This window comes from Nomascus leucogenys, chromosome 14 (assembly GCF_006542625.1).
Source record: "Nomascus leucogenys isolate Asia chromosome 14, Asia_NLE_v1, whole genome shotgun sequence".
Classification (NCBI taxonomy): domain Eukaryota; kingdom Metazoa; phylum Chordata; class Mammalia; order Primates; family Hylobatidae; genus Nomascus; species Nomascus leucogenys.
In genome coordinates, this window is record NC_044394.1 from 45,930,289 (window position 1) to 45,947,734 (window position 17,446).

The following is a 17,446-nucleotide window of genomic DNA, read 5'->3' on the forward strand; positions in this document are numbered from 1 at the left end:
TTGTTTGATGGTGTGTGCTTGTGTAATAAAGAATTTGGGCCAGGTGTGGTGGCTCACATCTGTAATCCCAGCACTTTGGGAGGCCAAGGCGGGTGAATCACCTGAGGTCAGGAGGTCAAGACCAGCCTGACCAACATGGAGAAACTCGTCTCTATTAAAAACACAAAATTAGCCGGGCATGGTGGCACATGCCTGTAATCCCAGCTACTCATGAGGCTGAGGCAGGAGAATTGCTTGAACCCGGGAGGCAGAAGTTGCAGTGTGCCGAGATCATGCCATTGCACTCCAGGCTGGGCAACAAGAGTGAAACTCTGTCTCAAAATAAATAAATTAATTAAATTAAATTAAATTAAAATAAAGAACTTGGCAGGACTTTGTCCCTAGTTCCTGGGAAATAACCTCTAGATCATTGGAATTTCCTGAGGGATAGAAGTGCCTTTTACTATTCATGGTGGGCCACATCTTGTGGGGGTTCAGTCAGGATGGTGGGGAAAATTATATGACACAAACCTTCTTGGAAGGCCTGGAGGGCTTGCTCCAGTAATAAACTTGGCTGAAGGCAGCCTTGTCCTCTTAGTTAAATAAATTAAAGTAGAAAGAAAGGAATGTGGGGAGTTTACCTAACTAGTTTGTTTATTCATGTGGTCCTAAGACTAACCTTTGATTTACAGTGGGTGCTTAATTGCTTTCTACTCGGGAAGTCCACAGTGTCAATTACCATCTAGTGATGTTGACTCAAGCCTCTGTCAATTAATCTTTACTGAATAAATGCAAGTCTCACTAGCTGGTCAGGGCAGTGGTCCCAACTGTTGATAGCACTCTGCTTGGAGTCTGTAAGCAGCCCAGACACTCAGCTGGACTGGCAAAGCAGAGTATCTGTGTATCAGTGTACTTTATTCATCCATTGTTTGCTCAGGGTCTGCAGGACAGACCCCCGCATTTTCTGATAGTTTATGCTAAAGAGGTGACTCACAGTTGGGCTCTACTTTATGCTAATGAGATAACAGGATGGCTGCTGGTCATGCCAGAAATATCAAGCACGTAATTAGAGTTGGGGCTTTGAGCCATGTAATATCAGCCAAACCTCTAGGGAGAGGAGGGGGAGCTGGTGATTGAGTTCAACTGTGAGGTCAATGATTCAGTCATTCATGAATATGTAATAAAACCCCAATAAAAACTCTGTGGACACCAAAGCTCAAGTGAGCTTCCATGGTAGGCATTTCTCTGTGCATTTTCACACATCAGTGTGCCAGCAGGGTAACATGCTGCTGGGGAGACAGAAGCTTTGCATTTGGGGTACTCCCATACTCTTCCCTATGCATCTCATCCTTGGGCTGGTTCTGATTTGTATCCTTTTTCTATAATTATCATCATAAATATAGTACTCTCCTGAGTTCTGATATACATTCTAGGAAGTTATCAACCTGCAGGGGTCATGGGAATTCCTGAATTTGTAGCCAATGGGTTATAAGTAAAGGTAGCCTGGGAACTCCCAAATTCATGGCTGTTGTCTGAAGTGAGGGCAGTCTTGTGGGCTACTGTGTCCTTAACACATGAAATTTGGCTTAACTCTGGGTAATTGGTATCAGAAGTCATCATAGTGCTACAAAATAACACTGAATTTCTATGTAACCACACACACACAAACACACACACACACACCCCAACCTATCCCTAAAAGATGGAACAGTGCTAATCTATATTTGAATTTGAAAAATAACTACAGTAAGCAATATTACATTTTTCTAAAGAAATATTTAATTGGTAGTATTCTAGAAGGAAGGCTTTTCATATAGTACAAAAACATGCAGTCGGAAGCAGTGAGAAAACTGGGCAACACAAGAGAAGCATGAGATGTGACACAAAGCAGCTGATAGTCTATGTAAGTCAAAAATACAATTCTAAGCACACAACCAACTGAATCGACCCTTCCGCTTGGCCAAGAGCATTCTAAAGTAAACCTGAAACACTAGTTCAGGCCATGATGGGAATGGGTGGTCAGACATACCTCATTATTCCTTCCTCTCTTTGGAATTCAGACACAGTGGACCAGCATTAACATTACAACAGAGACCTTAAGACTGACAAAAACAGACTCTTTGTAGCAGTAAGATAACATGACAGATAACAGGCCCTGAGAGAAATCTAAGTATTTTATCCTAAAATAAATTTCTCTTAAGTCTGATAAGAAATATATACAATTTATTCTCTCTGAAGCCTGCTACCTTCTGGCTTCATCTCATAGTAAGAACCTTGGTCTCCACAACACCTTATCTTAACCCAGACATTCCCTTCTATTGATTCCAGGTCTTTGGATAAACCCACTGCCAATCAGAAAATCTTTGAATCCACCTATAACCTGGAAGGCCCTCCTTCTGTCCCCGTCCCTTCCCCACCAGCTTCAAGTTGTCCTGCCTTTCTCTATCGAACCAATGTAAATCTTACATGTATTGATGTCTTACATTCCCCTAAAATGTAAAAATGCACCAAACCAAGCTGTAGCCTGACAGCACAATTGTCTCTTCCTCTCACGTATCCTTGCCATGTTAACCATACTCATCAGTTTGAACCCAGTGTCCTGCCCTCCAAAAATCCTTTGCACTTCCTACAAGATAAATCCTCACTCCCGTGTTTGGTATATAATGTCCTCTTTAGGCTGCCCCAATCTGCTGCTGCTGCTCCTGACAAGAGCCACCTTGGGCACATGTTCTCAGGATCTCCTGGGGCTGTGTCAGACTTGTTTCTTATCAGACTTAAAAGAAATCTATTTTGGGGTAAAACACTTTGATTTCTCTCAGGACTTACTGTCATGTTGTTATTGCTACGAAGAGTCTGTTTTTGTTAGTCTTAAGGTCTCTGTTTTAAGGCAAATGCTGGTCAACTGTGCCTACAGGTCACTCATATTTATCTCAGAATAAATCTCTTAAAATATTTTACCATTTGACTTTTTCTGTTGTCATCTGGTTCAGGAAATAAGAAAGTGGTAAAGTGATAAAAAATTATTTAAATAGATCAAGACAGTGATAAGATTTACCACAAGTCTAGATATTGTCCATTTTTAAAAACTTACACAAACAAGTATGTTAACGATTACAAATGGTAAGATATGACTTCATATCAGTTTTCAAGAGAACACCTCTCCAAGGAAGAGAAATTTACACAGGTTTCTAACTGATTACATAGGCTTTAGGTAGGTAGAGAAGGTGCCCCAGGCTGATCGAACGGCTAAGGTAAAGGTTTACAGGCTGAGACGTGGAAAGGCATGTCTGAGGGATGACAAGAGAGCGTTGTGTGCAATGGAGGCTTCTGTCAGGAGCAGCAGGAGGTTGGAGCAGCCTAAAGACGGCATTATATACCACACACGGGGGTGAGGATTTATCTTGTAGGCAGTGCAAAGGATTTTTGGAGGGCAGGACACTGGGTTCAAACTGATGAGTATGGTTATGTAACCATGGCAAGGATACATGAGAAGAAGAGACAGATTTTGGACGAAGACCAGTTACAAAATTGTGACAGATGTCTAGGTATAAAGTGATCTGGGTAGGTACAGAAAAGGGCACTGGGAAAAAAGGGAGAGATGGAGCAAGAACATATTTGCTATTTCTGCTCCTGTAAACCTTGGCTGTCCGGGAAGAAATCTGTGTGTGATTTTTAGGCTCCAAGACTTGCATCTTGACCTCAGCTCTCCAAGTACTTCCAGATCCAGATGCCTCCTGTGCATCCTACCTGCCCTGGCCAACCTTGTGGACTCTTAGACCCAGCCTGTCTGCATGAGCCCACTTTGAGCTGGTTCCCTGAATTCTGGGCTCAACTTCCTCATCTGGACTTTAAATACTTAAAGGATTTCCCCCAGTATAAGCTAATCCTTATTAGGCAAGTATCCTTTGGTCTATACCAGCTCCTGGTCTAGGCTTCTCCACCTAAGTTACAGAGCCAACATGGTAGGAACTTTAAAGAAGAGCCTGACAAGGTTCCGAGACCCAGTAAATGTAGGGGTAACTGTTATAGAAAATAAAAAGTGATACCAAAAATGCACAGATGGCTTGAAGTAACAAACAAAACAGGAATATTTGTTTAGCAATGGTTGGTATATGTGTAAATTTGATTTTGAAAAATGATTTTATTGAGGTATATTTATCATAAAATCTGCCCATATAAAGTGAACAATTCAATGATTTTTAATGAAGTTACCAAATTGTTCAACCATCACCACCATCTAGTTTTAGAACATTTTTGTCACCCCAAAAAGATTCCTTGTAACATTTGCAGTTACTTTGTTTCTGAAGATCTGCCATTTCTGGACATTTCCTAAAATGGTACTAGAAAATATGTGGTCTCTGGCATCTGCCTTCTTTCACTTAGAATCATGTTTTTGAGATCTGGATTGTGTATAATACCCATATTTTAGTTGTTTTTTTTTTTTTTTTTTTTTTTGAGACGGAGTCTCACTCTGTCTCCCAGGCTGGAGTGCAGTAGCATGATCTCGGCTGACTGCAAGCTCCGCCTCCCAGATTCACACCATTCTCCTGCCTCAGCCTTCCCAGTAGCTGGGACTACAGGTGCCCGCTAACACACCTGGCTAATTTTTTTGTACTTTTAGTAGAGACAGGGTTTCACCGTGTTAGCCAGGATGGTCTCGATCTCCTGACCTCGTGATCTGCCTGCCTCGGCCTCCCAAAGTGCTGAGATTACAGGTGTGAGCCACCGCACCCAGCCTATTTTAGTAATTTTAATGTTTAAACAAGGTTTCATTTCATTTCAAAAATTCCAAATCTATTAGCATAAGGATGTAATGAAAATTGCTTTTTGCTCAATCCTAGACCACTCCATTGCCTCACAAAGAAAGGTAACAGGTGCTATAGAGAAAGAAGTGCATGGAGGTGTTGTACTGGAAAGGTCCAGTCTATTAACGTCCATACTACAGCTGTGAACCAGAGGAAAGAGGCCCAGCCCAGTTAGGACTATAGGCCAAGGCATGTCACTTTCTGAACATCAGTTTTATTAGCTCTAAAATACGACTGGGCTAGATCATGGGTAGCTGTCTACCTTTCTCAGACTCCATCCTCTGCGCCCATGCAGGACACCCTGCCCCGTCAGCAACAGCATGAGGAGGCAATGCACAAGTGTGGTTATACAAATGGCCCCACCAGGCAGAAAATCACCAGACAAGGTGATTTCTCAGCTTCTTTTCAGCTCTAGTTTTATACATTTCAAGTTGGAAAGGAACTTTCCTCACATTCATCATGTTCCCAAGGTTTCTCTTTGAGGTGAATACTGAGGCTTGAACTATACTAGTGGGTTTTCCCAGTTTCACTAAATTTGAAGAGTTGCTCTAGTACAAATTCTTTAATGTACAAATTCTCTAACGTGTTTTGGTGGAACATCCACCAAAGCCTTTCCCACACTCATCACATCACCAGAGTTTCCAGCTAGTAGGGAGAGTTCTAAGGGGTTTATAAAGCAATGAGGTTTGGCTGAAGGCTCTCCCACATTGCCCACATTCACAGGTTTTTCTCAGGTATGAATTTTCTGATGCTTAATAAGGGATGAGCTCCCACTGAAGGCCTTCCTCTATTTCCTGCTTTCATAGGGCCTCTCTCTAGTATGTGTTCTTGATGCTTGGTAAAGGAAGAGATACAACTGAAGATTTTTCCATACTTACCACACTTGTAGAATTTCTCTCCAGTACAAGTTACCTGATTTTCTTAAAGAATCAGTATGTAACTGAAGGCTTGCCACACTCACTGCATTGATAAGGCTCCTCCCCAGTGTCGGTTGTCTGATGCTGAATAATATGCATCCTCTGATTGAAGCCTTCCCACATGCATTACATTCACATGGTTTCTCACTAGTATGGATTCTCCTGTGTTTGGCAAGAGAGGGGAAGCCCACCCCCTCTTGACATTGATAGGGATTCTCTTTAGTAATTATTTCCTGATGTGGAACAAGATGTGGTCTTCCCACATACATTACACCTTTAGGATCTCTCTCTGATATGAATTCTTTAAGTTCTGGTGATGTCTGCACTCCAGCTGAAAGCCCTTCTATATTCACTGAATTTATAGGGGTTTTTTTCCAGTATGACTTCTCTGATGTTTAATAAGGGATGCAGTATGAGCAAAGGCTCTTCCACACTCATTACATTTGTAGGGTTTCTCTCCAGTGTGAAATCTGTAATGTTGAGTGAGAGATGAACTCTGGCTGAAGGCTCTCCCACATTTATTACATTTGTAAGGTTTCTCTCCAGTATGAAATCTGTAATGCACAATGAGTGATGAGCTCTGGCTGAAGGTTCTCCCACATTCCCTGCATTCATAGGGCTTTTCTCCAGTATGAGTCCTCTGATGCTTAATAAGGGATGAAGTGTGACCAAAGGCTCGTCCACATTCATTACATTTGTAGGGTTTCTCTCCAGTGTGAAATCTATAGTGCAGAACAAGAGACGAACTCTGGCTGAAGGCTCTCCCACATTCACTGCATTCATAGGGCTTTTCTCCAGTATGAGTTCTTTGATGTTTAATAAGGGATGAAATATGACCAAAGGCTCTTCCACAGTCACTGCATTCATAGGGCTTTTCTCCAGTGTGACATCGCTGATGGCGCCTAAGTTCTGACTGGAAGTGAAAGGACTTCCCACATTCATTACATTTACAAGATTTCTTCTCTGGATGGGTTCTCTGAGAGTTGTTTCCCCCTAAAGTCTGCCTGAAATCTGTATCACATTTATAAGATCCTTCTCCCATGAGAATGCTGTGTTGGTTAACAAGGACTGATCTTAAACCTAAGCTTCTCCCAAATCCATTCCATTTATAATCTCTGCTAAGGGTGGTGGCAGATTTGTGAGTGGCTGACATTTGTTTCAGGTGTCTCTCCTGTTTTATCTGCTGCATCTCTAACTGGCCATCACAACTGCAGGCTGCTTTCAACTTGGAGAACTGCAGCACATCTTGAATATGTTTTTCCACTGATACTACCCGGAATAATTCTTCTTTGGAAATTCCCCAACTTGGCATTGATTCCTTGGATTTAGACCTTCTCTCCCAGTCTGTTAAAAAAAAAAAAAAAAAAAAAAAAAAAAAAAAAAGAAGACATTCTAGTATGTAGAATGTCCTATGCAGCAAGAAAAGCAAGCTCCTATAATGAATGTGAAATAATTAAGCTTTAAAATAACACCTAAAAGGGACATACAGATTTTTTCAATAATGGCTTATGTCTGAAGATGGTTTTGGAGTATCAAGAATGAGTGATGAGCAGATGACTGGAGATTAAGAAAATCTGAAAGATATGTGTTTAGATTCCAGTACACAAGGTAAGTCCAAAGACTAAAGATGAGAGGAGAGTAGGAAGGGTGACAAGGAAATAGACTAAGTTTAAGGGATGGGGACAAAAATCAATAAAACAAGTATAGGATTATAAGTCACCCAGGTACAGATTCTGTATTCTCACAATTTCTTCAGGCCTACATAATTGTAACAGAATTCTACTCAGTCTTCCTACCTCCAGGTTTCCTGAAACCCTTCACTTTCTTCTTTTCCAAACGTCCATTTCCTTAAGTTTCTTCCCAGTCTTAATCTTCCAAAGGCTCTCCAGTGCCTACAGGATAAACCCTTAATCTTTCACTATAGCTCTATAATACTTTACCAGGTCCTGTCCTCTTTTTCAGCAAGTGCCTTGAGCACAGAAACTGGCTGCCTTCCTGTTTCTCATATATCCACTGCCCCTGTCACCACTCTCTTTCTTTAAGACTTTGCATACCTTTCAGGGACAAGCTCATGTCCTCCACGAAGTATTCCTTTAACACCTTAGTGCACACCCTATATTATTATATATTATGCACATATACATATAACATGTATCACATTACTCTATATAATTATGATAGGAAGAGAAACTCTCCCCTAAAGATGCCCATGCCCTAATCACAAGAACTTGTGAGTGGGTTACCTTACATGACAAAAGGGACTTTGCAGATGTGATTAAGGGCACAGACCTGGAGATGGGGAGATTATCCTGATTATTTAAATAGGTCAAGTCTAATCATGAGTGCTTAAAATCGGAGAGCATTTCCTGGCTGGGCAGAAAGATGTGTAAGCCATCGCTGGCTTTGAAGATGGAGGAGGGGCACTTTCAGCCAAGTAATCTGGCAGTCTCTAGAAGCTGGGAACACTCATCTGTTTATAGCCAGCAAGAAAACAAGGACCTCGGTTTTATAACTGCAAGTTATTGGTTCTGCCAACAACCCAGATGAAAAGAAAAAAGGTGCCCAGCCACTCCAGAAAGGTACACAGCCCTGTGGACATCTTGATTGGAACCATGTGATACACGTGCCAGACTTCTGACCTACGAACTATGACATGAGTTTGTACTGTTTAAAGCCACCAAGTCTGTGCTACTCTGTTTCAGCCACAGTGGAAAATTAATAAAATAATAACAACAAGCACACTTCTGAAGAAGGAAATGACTGGTAATGCCTAACCAGTGGTCCCAGAGGCCAGTTAGAGAGTTTCTGAGTCAATAGGTCTTGTGTGGCTCCTGGGAACCTGAATGTTTAACAAGCTCCCTGGGACATTCTGAAACATAGCCATGCTCATATACCACTGTTAAATAAACGGATGACTAGATCCAGATGTCAGACCCTTGATCTCATTTCGGAAGGAAAAAAGATCAAGTAAGTACCAGTACAGAGGAGATCAGCATCTTCCCTCTCTGCCATAACCTAGTTTCCTCTCATAAAGCCCAGCCTATCCTCTCAGGAATTTAGCACCACTTTCCTGAGCTTCAACTCTGGCCTCGGGTAAGATTCTGGCTCATGGAAATGAACTGGCATAGACTGTCACGTGCCTCCAGTGTGCCTGGGTTACACACGGCAGTCAGGAAAGCTTTGAGTCAAGAATTCTGCTCCAAGGCATATAGCCTACCAGGTACTCTCAAGTCACCTAAGAATCAAGGGTCTCAAAGGGATGCTGTCAACAGCTGTCAAGGAGTAGTCTTTGTTCCTGGAACCACTTTTTTTGAGACTCAGCTTAATCAAGCTTGAAGTGTCCTCACCTGGATCTTCCTGACATCTTCTGTCTGTCCTTGCCTGTAACCCCTTAATTTCTGGGGTGCTCAACTTTTCTGTTTGATCCCTCACTAACTCCCTTAACTCTGCTGATCTAGGATTGCCTGGCCCTGTATGATTGTTGATCCATCCAACATTGATTATGAGACATCTAGTGATGCTGCATGGCACCAATAACCCAGAAGGCATGGGCAGAGACGGGTACCAAACAAAGCATAAAAACGAGAAAAGAAAAGGAACATCTCCTCTCCTGACACCAGAAATAATTACAAAATTCAACATGCCAGAGTTGAGGGCTCCTGCCAAGTGACCTCATCTTCTGAAAGGACAGCACCCTGACCAAAGGCTCTGGGCTACCTCCCACCCCAGCTGGGCCTTATCATATGCAATGCTCTCACTCACTCACTCACCTGAGTGGGCTCCTGTTGAGATTTCTCTCTCCACCATGAAGGGCTCGCCCCCTTCCTCCAACTGGCAGATCACATACGGTTTGGATACTAGAAGGCCTGATGGTAGAGAAGGAAAAGGATTTTGGTTGTGTGTGCCAGTGGCCAAGTCTTTGGATATTCATCTTCAAGGTGGAGAAATACTGTAGGTGTGGAAAGCCTCCAGAGAACAGGCATTGTGAAAAGTCAGGAACACAGCCAGGTAACTTCCTATTTCAACTCCATAAGTAGCTGGATGTTTCCTAGAACTAGGAACAGAAATACTGTATCACTGGGCCCCAAAGAGAATGTAAATGTCTGATTCCAGACTTCCCAAGGAAACCCAGGGCAAAACTCAGCCAACTGGCCCAGACACCACTAGCTCTTAAACATCAAGGAAATCAAGAAGTCCTGCTGGGCAGGCTTCGGGCTTTGGAGGCCTTGTGCTCACCCAGAAAGGCCAGGTTCCTGAAGGTCTCCAGCATCACCTCCCTGTAGAGGTCCTTCTGAGCAGGGTTCAGCTGCCCCCACTCCCACTGGGTGAATTCCACAGCCACATCTTCAAATGTCATCAGGTCCTGAAACACAGAAGACACTCCTGTACCTTCAAGGAGCACCCTCATGGCCCTGGGGAGAAGAGCAGGCAGGCATCTAAGGAGAACCTCAGGATGTGCAAGAAGGGATTCTGAGTGCCCAGCAGCTATCCCAGTGCCCACAGAGTTGTGGGTTTTGTTATCTCAAAAATATTTTAAGGTGCTCCAGGGATTGTACCAGCCTTACTACTTGGTATTCCACCCAGTGTCCACTTATATGCTTATCAATATGAAACTGCTAGGAAATATAATCAGGGTCTCAGGTGAATCAGGCCTACAGAGACATTCTTCTTAGGTGGAGGTAAATGTAATACATTTCCTCATTTGTCAAAAGGTTTTATTCTCAATCTAGTTACATTTAATTGGAATTAATTAGAATTAACAGATGAATATGCTTTGCATTCTCAAATGCACAAGGATCAACAGTTTTCTAATAAAGTATTTTTGAAACTTGTGACCTATGATTTTAACAACAATAAGGCCAAATCAAGTAATCTGGGGCTTACGATAATTTATCCTCCACCTGCCTGCCAGCACACAGTTCAGCAAAAGTAAATCACAAGTGGCTTTATGATGAAACAATACGTTTTGTGAGTTTGACTAGCATGATCCTTTCCCCCAAAGCCTAATCATTATTCAGTTCCTAAGTTTATAAAGCTGAGCATGAGACCCTAGATCCCAGGTCACCATTATAAAGCATAATTATTCTATAGGTCCTGGCCAGAACTATCCTGTCACCTTCAATCTCAGTAATTAGAACACCTCCCATTTAGCTTATATTGTATGGCAATCCACTAAAGAGCAAAATAGGTGAAAGTACTATAAATTCCTGTTACTTTTACCCCAAAGTATTTAAAAATCAAATCCCATCTAGATACTGATTCCACAGAAAAGCTGAAGTAACAATTTTATAAGTAACAATTTTATAATATAAAAATCATCCAAAATAATCAAACATGAAAAATTCACTACTATAGTGACTTCTTTTGATAGGTTATATTATTTGTCCAAAATATCCACTGGCCCTCCCTAAAGAATTGAGCTTCTGCCTCCCCCTGCCCCAGGTGGGGCGATGTCATCTGCTTTCTCAAACTGAACGTGAAAGACACGAGCTACAGGTGAGCAAAAGCCTTCAGAGCCAGTGGGGGTTCTGCAGTTGTCCTTTCCTGTCTGCCTTGAGAATGGCAAATGATCTGAGTGAAGATGTGGGCAAAGCCACAGCTGTCACGTAACATGGGCAAGAGGGAACCTTTCATGGTGTAAGTCTCTGAGGGTTTGCTGTTGCTATCACGGCATAACTAGCCTATACTGACTCCTTAAAAAACTGGTACTCAAAGTGGAGTTCTGCCATAACAAAAAGCCAAAAACAGATGACACTGGCATCCAGGCCAGGCAGTGAAGAAACTTACTGGCAAGGTGGCAACTCATGTAATCTGGTGGTGAACTGTTTGGTGAAACTATTGCCTTCAGTAACTTGAAAGATGAACAATGAAAGCATGAGCTTGTGATGTTATGAGAAGAGGCTGGAAACATAACATTAGTAGTGTGAGTTGGTTGTTATTGGCTGAGTTTGACAAAGTATTACAAGAAAAAATGAGCTCAAGAGTTTGTGGTTTGCAAAACAAAAATGGAAGGCAATAGGAAATGTCCAGAAATGCTAGGACTTGCAGGGTTGGAGACAACCAATTCTCATTTCCAACTGGCCAAAGACAATATACATCAGCTTCTGCGTGACAACAGCTAATTAAAACTCAGCCCATTATCAGGGACCAAATCATGGATGTGGCTGTCAAACCTTTTTGTTTAAACCTCTGAGTAATTTCAAAAGGCTCCTAGTAAATCTCCCAGTAATTTCAAAAGGCTCCCAGTAAAGGCTTCCAGTGGGACCAAATTGTTCAGAGTGAAAAAAGTACAGATTTCCCAAGGAAATCCAAAAACTCCACAATTAAGGCCAAAGAAGGGGGCATATTTCAAAAAGAACTGTGGGTCAAACCACTGACACATGGAGCCAACTGGAAACAAATTCATAAAAAGCTGATTAAGTCTTTTAGAGTTGCACTTAAAACAATCCTGGGCCACCAACCTACTCCGGCAGGATGAAAAAGCTGCTTTGCCCCCAAGAAAGCTTATTCTCCAGTATCATCTTCATATGACACCAAGGAGGTATCAAAAGGAAGGAACTTCCCAAGGGCAAAGCCAACAGCCAAGGAAAACACTAGGCCGGGGAGCTCCACCCAGGGAGCAGAACCAGGGTGTAACCTGCAGACTTTCCCACTCCCAAGACCAAGGGTCCTCACAGTGTCTGTCCAGTGGAATTTCACGACTGTTATGGACCCGGGACTGACTCTTCCCATGCTTCCCCTTTCTGCAAAGGAGTGTCTACCATGGCTATCCTGTCCCCATTGCTCATTGTATATTGGATATATGGATTCAGATAATTGTCCTTTTAGTTTATAGGTATCCAGATCCACAGGATCTCCATCCAGACTATTGTGCCATCCAGGACTTTGATCATGATGCTCTGACTGGATGCAGCTCTTGGGTTATTTCTCTTGGAGGGCATTTTGTGTGCAGGAGAGAGGGAAGTGAACATCTATGGGTAAGAAAATATATAGTAATAGATGAATTATTTGCTTAACATAATCCCTGCCCTTCCCTTTAGGATCCTCACTCTAGGAGGCTAATACTTCCCACTTCATTAATATTAGGCTTGGCCACGGGACCTGTAGCAGCCAGTGGGTTGTGAGCAGAAGCCACATGTGCCGCTTCTGAGTGGAAGCCCAAAGAGCCATCCCCAGGTTCTCATACTGCTCTTTCCCTCTGATACAAGAAGAGCATATCCCAGAGGGAGTTGACCCTTCAGCCTGAAACTCAGAGAGAAGAGGGTATGGAGCAGAGTCACAGTCAGCCCACTACTGACAAAGACAGCGGAAAGAAGAAAGACACTCTTTCTAACTGCGAGCCATTGAGATGTGGGGCTGTCATTACCACACTGAACCCACCTAAGTGCTCTGATAAACCTCTGAATGATGTACATCAAGGCCAAAAAGATTGAAATGCTATTTATGACTTTACTGATTAAATTCCTTACTAGGGGGGTTCCCCCTTTTGGCTTGAAAGTTAAAATGTCAGTGTCTATCATCAAGCCTGAATCCCATGCCTATCCTGGATGTTGGGAAACCCCGGAGGCTGGCATTTGTACCCCTCCACATCCAGCTCACTAGAGACAAACTTGAATCCCCCTTGAGGGCCAGTCACCATGATCCCTGATGCCAACAAGGATTAGGCAGTTACCATCTGCCAGCAGAACTGCCAGCAGACTCTAACAACCACATGAGGCAGCTCTATGATTGAGTGGTTAAGATCTCAGAGCCAGACACCCTGGATGTAAAATTGGGGTCCCTTCCTCACTAACTAGATAACCACGAACAAGTTACTTTCTCTCTCTGTGCCTTGACTTCTTCAGTTAACCTCTCCACACTTTGGTTGCCATTCTTCAAAATGGTAACCATTTATGGGAATGTTTTAGAGACAAAATGAATTAGTATGTGTAAATTGTAGAGAATAGTTCCTGATACAGGTTTTGTTCTCCATAAATAATAATTATTTTCATCATCATTAACATTATTATAGTCTTCATATTACTGCTGCCTGCTTAACATGTTACTGGTGGCAAACCAATGCATAGAGAGGTTAGGTGACTCATCCAAGGCCACACAGCCTGTAAATAGTAAAGTTAAGTGTGTCTCCTCCCTAATCCGGGGAGATAACATCTGAACAGGGACCTAGCCTCAAATAGCCTGCCCACCTGTCCATACCTTCAGAACCTGCTTGTCCCCAATTCTTCACGAGCTTTCCCAACCTCTCCAGAACAGGCTGATTCCCCTTTTCGTGAACCTCGATGGAAAGGCCTGTCTGTGCCACTCCATTTGGCATCAAACCATTCACATCCTGGTACTGGTGGCTGCGTTCTGGGTGTCAGGGTCCTCTCCCACTGTGGCTGTGACACTCTTTCAAGGCCAGGGCTGTCATATTACCTGGTGATCACCACAGTGCCCTTTCCAGAAATATGCCAGAGTAAGCCCAAATGATCTGAGTGGGTGCACAGCAAGAAGAGAACGCCCCGGACAGGGCAAGGAGCCATCATTCACTTGGATGGGCTCAGCCTCCTGCAGAGACAGCATTGGGTCAGTTCCCTTAGTGAACAAAGAGGCTACTTTTTGGTGAAAAGTAGGCAAAGCTAACCATCGTTCAGGCATTTGAGGAAAAATTAAGAACACAACTCACCTGAGGCCTGGCTTTCAGGAATGAATTGGTTGCTCCCTTTTCTCCTGGGAATCTCTCTGGAGGAAGAGCAGGATTCTGAGAAGGGGAAGCTGGGAAGGTAGAAGGAGACATAAGGGAAGCTGACCCTGCCGGCACACACAGCTCTCAGACTTCCCAAGCCTGAGACCCAGAACAGCTCTGAATGTCACCTCCGTTGTCCTGAGCACACCAGTGGATCAAAAGGATCTGAGAGGCAGCTTCTAGCCTTCAAACATTGAGAGAAGTGGCCCTGTACACAGCTGCATGAGGCTCCCACCTGTCCACAGCCCACATCAGTCTACAAGTGAGTGAAGTGTGACCAGTCTGGCCATACTACTGAAGTTATTTACTGGGCATACTGTATGCAGGCCATCTCCTAGGACTTTTGGAAATATAAATATGGAAAAGACCTTCAAGGAACTTTAAATCTAGCCTACAGGTTAACAATTACACAAGACCCAAGGCAAGGCCTTTAAGGGGAGGAAGTTACACGTCTCCCCTCATCCTTGGGAACCCAGCTCAGAGGCCACCTCTTTCTGAGAAGCTGCCCCTGGTGTTCCCAAGCTCTGTTAGGTCTCTGCAACACACTTGAGAGCTCCTTCATTATAAAGCTTTGCTTCATACTGTTCATAAAGCCTTAAAACAAACAAAAAAACTAACCCAAATCATGCCAGAGAAGTAGTTAAGGCTAACAACATGGGTGTAAGCAGGCAGCATAGCACAGGTCGGCATTCCTCAAGCTTCATGTGTGTGTGGATCCCTGAGGATCTTGTCAAATTCTTGCTCAGGACTTGCTAAGACCCTGTTTGAGGATGTGTGGGGCCCCAGAGCCTGCAATTCTAGAGCGCTTCTGGGCAATGCCTCTGCTGGTCCCAGAGCCACACTGATTAGCAAGGGTATAAAGGAAAAAAGAGGGGGTGGGAGGTCCACGGTTATGTGTCCTTGAGCACTTGCACTGAAGGATGAACAGTCGGATTAAGACGCCCACCTGGTGAGAGATAAGACGTTTTAAACTTAGGACTGGCTTAAAACCTCCTGGGTCACCTGGATTGCCCTGCCCCCAACGCTATTGGGGGAAGGGGCTCAGAGGAGGTACCCACCATGTACACTGCTGACCTTGTACACGGCTGAGCTAGAACGACTGGAAGAACCTTATTAGTGAGGTGATTAAGGAGGTGGATGACCAGGCTCCAAATGGCCCTACTGTTCTCTGATCCCTGGCCAAGGGCCACTCCCTCTGGGGTTTGCTTGCCCTCTCCCTGCCGCAGCAGGAAGAGATCGGATCCTCTTCTGCTCTCCTCTCTTTCCTCTGGCCATTGGGACAATTTTCCGTGGTCATCCCCTCCACCTCCGCCACGGTCATCTAGAGACCCCTGCCAGACCCAGGAGACTGCGGCTTCAGCCTCCTGGGTCCGGAAGGTTAGATGTCGCCACACGGAAGGTAGATGAAGTACAGCCTCACCCTTCAGTGGGATTCCCCGACCTCTTCCTGGGGTCCTCCTGATATCGGGCCCGGTACTAGCTCCCCAAGAGGGCTCCTGGCCCTCTGCACGCTCCAGAGCCAAACCTGATGCTGTGGAGTCCATAGCTGGGGCTAAGGAACGGCGTCCTTTCACTAGGTCCAAATCTCTTTCGGCCACAGCCGTGTGATCCTCCCGAGGGTTCAGGGAGCGGGACGCAGGCTGGGGCTGCCTGGGGGAGACGGGGCATCCCCACTAGGCGCGGCGGGGCCAGGGGACCTGCAGGGCCCAGAGCAGGGCCGGCAAACCTGGGTGCGCCCGGCGCAGCGCACGGCTGCCCGGGGTCGTGCTCTTCCCTCGCCAAGTCCGGCCTCCTACCCCCGGCTCGGCTCCGCCTCAGGACCAGGCTCTGGAACCCAGCTCCCACGTGGATCCACACGTGCAGTGGGCTCAGACCACCAGGAGACACGGCCACAGCCACGCCCGCGACGCGAGGGCCCAGCGCTCTTCAGCTGCCCAGAGACAGCAGGGATTCGGTGAGAGCCTCACAGGAGCAGGGACAGACCCTATCAGCCCGGCTCGCCCCGCTGTTCCTGCCTAGCTCCGGCCTGCACAGTCCCTAGCGGGGGGCACTCGGAGGGACACGCCCAGCTCTGTAAAGGGCTGGGGCGCGGGGCCAGCACAGCTCTGCGAGCCCGCCGTCTCCAAACGCTCTCAGGGCCAGGCCCCGCCCCGCGCCCGCCCCGCCTCCCGAGGCTGTCCCGAGCTTGCGCAGACGCGGCCGCCGCCGGGGCCCTTCAGACCGAGCGCCGGTGGCGGGGCGCAGGCGCGGCGAGGCCGGAGAGGCGGGGCTCGCGGGCGCCAGTAGGACCTCCGCTGGGAGGGGCTGTGCGCGCGGGCCACGCGCAGGCTTTCACTCCGTTCTCCCTCAGGGCCGGGACCTACAAGCATTTCCCCTCTCGCGCGTGACCTTGGTAGCCAAGCCTCATCTCTCTCTCGTTTTTTGGGGGGAGTGGGGAGACAGTCTCACTCTGTTGCCCAGGTTGGAGTGCAGGGGCGCGCTCTCAGCTCACCGTAACCTCTGTCTTCTGGGTACAAGCAATTCTCGTGTCTCAGCCTCCGTAGGAGCTGGGATTACAGGTTCCCGCCACCACGCCCGGCTAATTTGTTGTATTTTTAGCGGAGACAGGGTTTCACTATGTTAGCCAGGCTGGTCTCGAATTCCTGACCTCAGATGATCCTCCCGCCTCAGCCTCCCAAAGTGCTGCGATTACAGGTGTGAGCCACCGCCCCCAACCCGCATATCTCGATGTAAGGCTATTCAACGGAAGCCGCGGTCCTACCCTGGATCTGCTGAGTGAGGATTTCCAGGAGGCTCTCCTGGCGTGCCTAGGAGATACTGTGGACTCAGTGCCAGATACTGCTTCTACAGGCTGCCCCGTGCCTCTTGCCTTTCTCCGTCTGCCCCTGAAATCAGCGAAGGGTGATGGAGAACAAAAGAGGACTTTGAATGCCCTCCTGCTCCAGAAACAAATATCATTTACGACCCAGAAGAAATGGAGAAACGGCCTGCTATGGTCTGAATGTATGTGTCCCCCTCAA

General features: G+C 45.5%; 1 protein-coding gene across 2 annotated transcripts; it reads right to left on the reverse strand.

Annotated features, from left to right (window-relative positions):
• Window positions 1-1,735: 1,735 nt before the first annotated feature.
• Window positions 1,736-16,585, reverse strand: ZNF514 (zinc finger protein 514). 2 transcript variants are annotated; one of them, XM_030827177.1, is made up of 5 exons: window positions 15,847-16,585; window positions 14,367-14,455; window positions 9,938-10,064; window positions 9,472-9,567; window positions 1,736-7,045 (listed from the first exon to the last, which is right to left on the reverse strand). In XM_030827177.1, the coding sequence occupies exons 1-5, from the start codon at window positions 15,968-15,970 to the stop codon at window positions 6,060-6,062; spliced, it is 1,422 nt and encodes a 473-aa protein (XP_030683037.1). In that variant the 5' UTR covers window positions 15,971-16,585; the 3' UTR covers window positions 1,736-6,059. The 2 variants fall into 2 exon arrangements, with proteins under 2 accessions (XP_030683037.1, XP_030683038.1); XM_030827178.1 differs by having other exon boundaries at window positions 4,715-7,045; window positions 16,223-16,585.
• Between the last annotated feature and the right edge of the window lie 861 nt (window positions 16,586-17,446).

Coding starts and splice junctions, on each gene's coding strand:
- ZNF514 (XM_030827177.1), bottom strand. CDS start 15,970: ATGGACTCCACAGCATCAGGTTTGGCTCTGGAGCGTGCAGAGGGCCAG. Junction 14,456..15,846: donor TCGGGGAATCCCACTGAAGG/GTGAGGCTGTAC, acceptor CTACCTTCCCAG/CTTCCCCTTCTCAGAATCCT. Junction 9,568..9,937: donor CAGGAACCTGGCCTTTCTGG/GTGAGCACAAGG, acceptor CTCTACCATCAG/GCCTTCTAGTATCCAAACCG.